Source organism: Rutidosis leptorrhynchoides, chromosome 8 (assembly GCF_046630445.1).
Source record: "Rutidosis leptorrhynchoides isolate AG116_Rl617_1_P2 chromosome 8, CSIRO_AGI_Rlap_v1, whole genome shotgun sequence".
NCBI classification, from domain to species: Eukaryota; Viridiplantae; Streptophyta; class Magnoliopsida; order Asterales; family Asteraceae; genus Rutidosis; species Rutidosis leptorrhynchoides.
In genome coordinates, this window is record NC_092340.1 from 371,473,679 (window position 1) to 371,481,940 (window position 8,262).

Genomic DNA, 8,262 nt, shown 5'->3' on the forward strand with positions numbered 1-8,262 from the left:
TCAAACATGTCTTCTGCATCAGCACCCATCCCGACTAGCAGTACCTAAACCTGCAAGGGATAATTATGTGGGGGATTAGCGCACCGCTAAGTGAATGGAATCTATCTAACAGATATAGCTTAAGTCACACACAAGCTATATACTAAAAACAGCACATGCTAACTACCAACTAGCATACAATAAGACAATACGAGGATCGGCGGCTTGTACGAGCACACGACTCCTAACTGATCGGGCCTGAGTCTACCGATAGTCCCTACTACTCAATTCACAGTATAGTTATCCAGATGCAGGGGATGCATCGTTCACACTATACTCCACAATCAGTAGCCTATGGACCCAACCTCCCCTAGGCACGATTGACCTCATACGGACTCTAGCCTCACCTAAGCACGGTCTCGAGTCCCCAGTCTCCCTAGGCCCGACTGGTGGCATTCACACAGTGTACACATAATTCACATACAACATCAGGCATACTATATTATTCTAACATGGCAATTTTTACACTATGCATGGTAAAAGAGTCAACCACAGTAGCATGATATGCTACTTAAACTCTATCCGGAGATAGACCCACTCACCAATTACCAGCAACTGCTCAGTTATTATTTATGAGCTTCCTCCTTGTCCTTATAACAACTAGCCTGGGTTTCAGTCTGTTACACTATGCATAGAGAGGTTGTTTCCGAATTATGTAATGATAATGAAAGAACGTAACGTATGTATAATTTGTTCAAGTCTTCAAAACGATACATGACCACGAGTACCCGAATGTTAAAACATGATTGTAGTTTGTAGGCAATTCAAGCATCATCAATGCTTTTTAATTTCTGAAACTTTAAAACTCGTTTGTCTATTTGTCGATTTTAAAATTTAAGCTCGCTATAAGGCTTTGTTCCGGATACAACAATTTGACATTTTATATTTGTAGTCGGTGGAAATGGTGTTTGACTTCTTGTACAAAAACAGACCTAGTAGTACTAGAGACCAAGTCAATAGGCACCTAGAAAGGGACATGTTAAAGATCAATTTAAACATATATAAGATCAAGTCAATGTTTAGAGAGCGCATCGTACCATAGTCCATATACAGAATTTCGGATTATACATTTTAAAAGCAGTACATTGAGAACTTCATCGACCCTGCAAGCACAGTCAATTCGTCTCACTCAAGCCCACCTAGCTCAAATACGTCTCCAATTCTCGCTCCAACCCGTACCATCATTACACATAGCATGACGTGTATCGTTAAGCCTAAAATACCTTTTAACTTATCAGCTACCATTATACTTTCTCCTTTACCATCTAATCCCAAAGAAGCTCTCCCTGACCCGAATTGAAAACGTGCTATGACCGACGAATATATGGCCGTATTGAATATTAAAACATGGGTTCCTGTTCCACGATTATCTAGCATGCAGGTTATTAGATATATGTGGATTTCAGACACAAAACTAAATCGGATGGATCTTTTGAAAGATATAAAGCTCGGCTAGTGGGTGATGGACGCTCACAACATCTCGGTATCGATTGTCACGAGACATTTAGCCCGGTTGTCAAACCGGCCACCATACGCATGGTTCTTAGCATCGCGGTTTCAAAGTCATGGCCCATTCACCAACTCGATGTTAAAAACGTCTTCTTGCATGATATTCTTAATGAAACAATATACATGTATCAACCTATGGGGTTCAAAGATGCTAACTATCCGGATCACGTATGTTTATTAAAACGTTCCTTATATGGTTTAAAATAGGCGCCTCGCGCTTGGTATCAACGGTTGATATTTTTGCCTCTACCATCGGTTTCACTCATAGTAAATGTGATCATTCATTATTCATTTATCATCGAGGGAATGACATCACTTATTTGTTATTATATGTCGACGATATCGTACTCCCTATGTCACATGTTAAGAACTATACTCCGTATTAATAAAGCTTAAATTTTTTATATATTAAATATTATATTAAATTAAATGAATAGTTTATTTTAGAGGGTTTTATGTTTATTAAATACATTTTAAAAGTAAAAAAATAGAAGACTTTTTTCTTCAAACTATTCGAGAGAGCGAGTATACAAAATCATACGGTAAGAGCTTTTTCCTTTATAAATTTTAAATACATTTTAAGTTATTTAAAACAACTTGATGGTTGTTAAGATGTGATTAGCATTTCTCTTATTATTATTTTTTTGGTTTTCCTTAAAAAAAAATAAAAGTCAGCTGGATGACAATAAAAGTTTCGGCCGTTGAACACAAATCCCAAATATCATAACGTCTACATCTCCAAAAGCGTTAATTTAGGATCATAAATAAATACTACTCCATACAAATATATATATTTCCTTGATTTTAATAATTATTAAGAACACGGTTTTTAGCAAATTCAAACAACAGTGTTGTTGTTAATCGAGAGAACAACAAAAATATTATCTCTCGATTTCACCACCAACTCCATTTCCATTTCTTACTTTTTGGGCCGGCAAATTCCAAATTAAACGCATTCTCATTTTCTGCCATCATCTCTAATTAATAATCTTCAATCTCAGGTAACCAAATCAATTCTTTTCTAATTTTTTACTCCTGTTTCTGGATCTGTATTCTAATTTCATTCTGCTTTGGTGGAATTTAATTAATGCCTCCGTATGATAATTTACAGCTTTTAGGGTTTTGTATACAGCTGTATATTTCGAAAAAATTGATGTGTGTCGTTTTGAATTCCCTCCATCCTTATCTATATTTTTTATTTTTGTTTTCTATTTTGACTATTATTTGGTGCAACCCCTTGAAATTTATACTATATATTAGGCAAATTTATGAACGCATTTTTGGATTTTGTTATTACTATTTTGATTCTTGTTTGGTGGACTTTGATGCAGCTCCTTTAATTCTGCTTCCAAAGGTTTGTATAAAATTCTGCTGGTCACATTAACATTTGTTTTTTAAAGCTTTTTATTTTCATGTAAGATGATACGATCACAATGGACCCTATGATTAGTAAATATTTTGAATTTGTTATGAGAATATATACGAATATCAGAAATTATTTTTGTTAATACCACAGGCTTTGATTATTAATTGAATGGGTGATCACTTGGTTTTGGATGTAAATGGATTGGTGAAGCCTGTTGGCGAAGAAAACATAAATATAACCGAGGAGATGGTGGGCCCCTCATCACGCACAAATGTTGCTCGTGCAATTGATGAAAACGGGGCCTCAGATGATGAGGAAGCGCCTTTATTAGCAACCGCAGAGTGTCGTATTTGCCAAGAGGAAGATTCTGTTGATATTTTAGAAGCACCGTGTGCTTGTAATGGCAGTGTTAAGGTAATGCATTTGTGAATTTTTCAGGTGTATTTGAAAGTGTTATTATGTGACAACATGTTATATTTATATTTATTAGGTTTTTTTGCTGTTTATGCAGTATGCTCACAGGAAGTGTGTTCAACATTGGTGCAACGAAAAGGGTGACATCATTTGCGAAATATGTCACCAAGTAAGCGACTAGAATTGAAAATTTTCATGACTATTACATTTAAAACGTAAATATTTGTTCTTATAATGATCCGTTATGATGTAGCCATACCAACCTGGCTATATTGCTCCCCCTCCCCGACCTCGTTTGGAAGAGACTACTATAGATATTGGGTAAATCCATTTTTCATTATATTTAAAATTATATATATATTTTTTATTTTAAACCTCAATGATGAATGATGATTATGATATTTGACATTATTTGGATATTTTATATTTTATTTAACAGGGGAGGATGGCAGATATCAGGGACACCTATGGATTTGAATGACCCGCGTCTGTTGGCAATCGCTGAAGCTGAGCGTCAATTTTTGGAAGCCGAATACGAGGATTATAATGCATCGAATGCCAGTGGAGCTGCCTTTTGTCGTTCAGCTGTTTTAATTGTAAGTACTTTTTCTCAATATAAATTTTCCATCACTTTATATCATCTTCTTATTGATTTACTACTCTGTTTGCAGTTAATGGCTCTTCTTCTGCTACGACATGCAGTAACTGTGCCGGAATCTGAAGGAGATGGTGATGAAGATGCATCTACTTTCTTGACTGTAAGTTGGATTTCTTAATCCGTTTATTATCCTTTGTTTTGTTGTTTAAATTATTTTCTTATTGATTATTATTATTTGGCAGCTTTTCTTGCTTCGGGTTGCTGGGTTTCTTCTACCGTGCTATATAATGGCTTGGGCCATCAGCATCTTGCAGCGTCGAAGACAAAGACAGGTTTGTGTGAACGGTTCTTCTCTGTGTTTGAGTCTTAAACCCGAACTTGCGTCTTATTTGGTCTTAAAACTTCTTAGTATAGATAAATATCGGATGTAGTTGGTCATTTTAAATTTAGATATACTTTGGAAAAAATGTTGGAGAAATATAAACTACAGGAAGCAATTTTTAGGCATAACGGTTGCTAAATTTGCCCAAATGAAGCAATAACTTTTAGATATAACGGTTGCTAAATCTATAACAGGAGGCTGCTGCATTGGCGGCATCACAGATTGCATTTGTATTGCAAGCAGGACAAAGACGGGGCCTACACTTTGCGATAGCCTCTACGGGCCCACCAGTAGCAGCAACATCATTGGCAGCCCCAGCAACAGGTGCAACTCCAGCCGTAGCTCCACAGGAGGACAATGTTTGATCCTTTATTTATTTATTTAAATACCAAAAGAGCCGCCGCACAAGGGGGAAAATAGACTCTCGAAATAACACATTGTTGTAACCTTTTTTCTTTTTAATTAACTGTGTTTCTTCTAAGTCAGTTTTTTTTGGATTTTAAAGAGTCCTGTGTGTGATGATGTGTATACCAACTGTTTTGTCTTGAGCGTTCTAGGCATGAATCCTTTCACCAACTTAGCTGTTCTTGTTCCACTCATACCGAATTGTTATTTCCAGCACTTGATTAATTGAAAGTACAATACAATTTGAAAGTATAATGAAGAAAGTGACAATGAATGAAAGCTTAAGATTCGGGTCAATACAAACTCAAACTACTACTACTACTTGAGTAGGCTTTTTTGAGTCTAGTTTGAATGCTAGCGTAATATACTAGAATTGAAGTTCATAAGCTTATGAGCCAGGTTGAACTTGATATCGTTTTTGAACGTGGTTAGCCGATATCAACATGATATGATGAAGTTATATCTAAGAATTCGCAGTCTTACAATTTTTACAAGTTAACGCTCAACGTTACCAATTAGCGATGACAACCGAAAATAAAGACTAATTAACTTGTGAAGATTGTCATCCAAAAGAGATTGCTCAATTGAACTTGATTAAAATTTGATATTATAACTTATTGAACATTTGAACTTGATCCTTAACATTTAAGGTTGTCAACTAGCCCTGTCTCAGGGTATGAGGCACACCACTACTTGTTAAAATAGATACTTTGATACTGTAGTATAAAAAGAGTGAAATAATTATGATATTTCAACATAACATCTTTATTATGCCTATATTTAATTATTATTTTTTTAATGTAAATGTATATGTATATAAACATGTTGTAATTAGCGATTATTTACAGATTTATCTCTGTACATATATGTGATATACGGAGTAGATTTTTAATACTTTTTATGGGCCTGTTAATAAACTATATACAGAAATCTCGGCCCAACTAAAAATACAAGCCCAACTAAACGTTACAAGCTAGGGCACTCGATTACACATATATATAAAATGTTATCATTCTTCAATCTCTTTCTTCCCCAGCCTCCTTTCACAATATACAAACAACTGTGAATCAGTAGAGAAATTGTGAGTAAAAATGGTTCAACGATTGACATACCGTAAACGCCACAGTTACGCTACCAAATCAAACCAACATCGGGTTGTTAAAACCCCTGGTAATTTACCTCTTTTTTCTGATTTTATGTTTGAAATTAGGGTTTCTGATTCGTTTATTCGTTACTTAATTGAATGTATGTATGTATGTATGTTTGATTTGATAGGTGGTAAGTTGGTGTATCAGACAACAAAGAAGAGGGCAAGTGGACCTAAATGTCCCGTTACTGGCAAAAGAATCCAAGGGGTATGTTCACTATTTGTTTCATTTGTAAATCTGTATATGAATGTAATGTATGTATATGTATTTACTTTTTTATCGTTTTTTTTTTCTTGGACTAAAATAATTGCAGGATTTGTTTATTGCAGCTTATAGTTTTGTTAGATTTGCATAGAAATTTTTAAATTTGATGTATGGATGTGAAGTTTTGAGATGCTATGTTTTTACATAATTATTACATACTTCTGAAATGGTTAGCTGATTAAAAAGGTGTATTATGGATTATTTTTGAGTGTGTAATTGATTGTAATTAAGGTGTGTGTGTGTGTGTGTGTGTTAGCAATGTTATGAAAGATGCAAAACATAAGTATCTGAGTTGGAAGTTAATAAACTAGTATGAGTCAATAACTAGTATTTAGGGAATGAATTACTTGCAATTGATGGTATACAAGATGGAATCATATAATGCTACTAGTTGCTGTTATAAGTTGCTGTATATTTGTAGCTTTATCTCTTTTATGGAAACTATTAAAAAATGTATTATAAAAAATACGTTAGAAATGATTTGTAATAATATTTTCATTTTTTAGTCTTTTTTTCTTAATTTTTAAGATTCAATACATTGTAGCAATGACGTGTTATGCCTACTTTTGTCACTAAATCATTTGTATCAAGGATTATCAGTTACCAAAATGTTCAAAGGGGTGTGTGCATGGTGTAAAGTTCGTCACACACTCTTATTATGTTCTCAGATGGTTTAAAATGCTTTTTTTTTATAAATCTTAAAGTTTATTTTGATCCTTTAAGCATTGTATTGTGATAGAACATATGTATGAAGCTACATTTGAATGCAGAGCTTTTTCCTGTGCCGTTAACTCATGTTATTTCTTTCATTTGGATTTGTGTGATTTGGTGTTACTTTGCCATTCTTAGTTAGTCTCAAAAATTTTGAAACTCGACCATCAGTTTATAAAAAGAATGTTCGTATTTATTTATTTCAGATCGGATGGTGTGGTCTTTTTTGTTGCATACATGTTCTTCATTGTTACCTTGATCCTCTTTTGTATAAGTCTATTATTAATTCACATTTTTCAAGTTACTTATATCCAGGTTATAAAACATGTTACACAAACTGTTTGTTCAATTTTGAAGCGTAAAGGGTTGTTATTTCTGTTTTTTATATACTGTTGCTTGATTTTAGGTTTTTTACATATTAATTTATTTCATTTATGCAGATTCCGCACTTGAGACCTGCCGAGTACAAGAGGTCAAGATTGTCCAGGAACAGGAGAACTGTTAATCGTGCTTATGGTGGTGTACTTTCTGCAGGTGCTGTACGGGAAAGGTATGTTATTTAGTAGTCTAGCAATGTTTGTACATTCTTTATATGCTATTGGATAATTATGTTATTAATTTATATGCCGGTGTTTGATTTATTTGTCGAGTTGTGTTATTACTGAACTTATTGTTGGAGCATTGTTTAGGATCATAAGGGCCTTTCTGGTTGAAGAACAAAAAATTGTGAAGAAGGTCTTGAAGATCCAAAAGGCAAAAGAAAAGACTACCAAGGCTTAGATATAATCTGCAACCCTCATTGGAGTAATTTTGGTGTTAAGATTTTCATGTTTCGATACGTTTACTTTGTCAACAATCATACTTGGTTACATTTATTAGGTTTTTTGTTTGTTGTTTTATGTGTTGAACTTTTGGATTCCTTTTATGTTGTATTTACTTTGAAAGTAGCCTTAGTCTGCTTTCATTTCTTAGACCGGGAAAATGAGTCTTAGACCGGGTGCGGGATTGTTTTATAATTTTTTCGCGAGTTTGGTTCTGGGGAAGGTTTTAGACACGAACCTGATTACCCGGCCCGTATACCTCATTACCCGAGCTGTAAACAAGACTTGAATACTTGTGAAAAAACCGGTTTACCCGCTAGTTCGTAAGTAAATCTGGATTTGGGTACTGGACATAAACCCCCTGCCCGATGCTATCACATAGAACTCTTGAATTTTTACCTTGCCATTATTAGATTGACTATTTAGTATTTACTACTTTTGATGCTACAATGATTTTCTATAATGATTAGTACCAAGTAATAAAATTTTGGAACTTGCTTTTAATAGTGTTAGCTATTACACAAAATAAGCTATAGGATATCGTAGGTCAATTCTAATTAACTTGGACCCATTACCCACCCAGATTGTTGATTGTGCTGGGAGTA

General features: G+C 34.3%; 2 protein-coding genes across 3 annotated transcripts; both read left to right on the forward strand.

Annotated features, from left to right (window-relative positions):
- The first annotated feature begins 2,322 nt into the window (after positions 1–2,322).
- Positions 2,323–4,975, forward strand: LOC139862340 (uncharacterized). Of its 2 annotated transcripts, XM_071850934.1 has the most exons (9): positions 2,323–2,549; positions 2,880–2,902; positions 3,065–3,328; positions 3,426–3,497; positions 3,582–3,649; positions 3,768–3,924; positions 4,000–4,086; positions 4,169–4,258; positions 4,503–4,975. In XM_071850934.1, the coding sequence occupies exons 3-9, from the start codon at positions 3,083–3,085 to the stop codon at positions 4,671–4,673; spliced, it is 891 nt and encodes a 296-aa protein (XP_071707035.1). In that variant the 5' UTR covers positions 2,323–2,549; positions 2,880–2,902; positions 3,065–3,082; the 3' UTR covers positions 4,674–4,975. The 2 variants fall into 2 exon arrangements, with proteins under 2 accessions (XP_071707035.1, XP_071707034.1); XM_071850933.1 differs by lacking the exon at positions 2,880–2,902 and having other exon boundaries at positions 2,325–2,549; positions 4,503–4,974.
- A 770-nt stretch (positions 4,976–5,745) lies between these two features.
- Positions 5,746–7,807, forward strand: LOC139862106 (large ribosomal subunit protein eL34-like). Its single transcript, XM_071850657.1, has 4 exons — positions 5,746–5,883; positions 5,989–6,068; positions 7,277–7,386; positions 7,526–7,807. Exons 1-4 carry the CDS (start codon positions 5,805–5,807, stop codon positions 7,614–7,616), a joined length of 360 nt encoding a protein of 119 aa, XP_071706758.1. The 5' UTR covers positions 5,746–5,804; the 3' UTR covers positions 7,617–7,807.
- Positions 7,808–8,262: the final 455 nt, after the last annotated feature.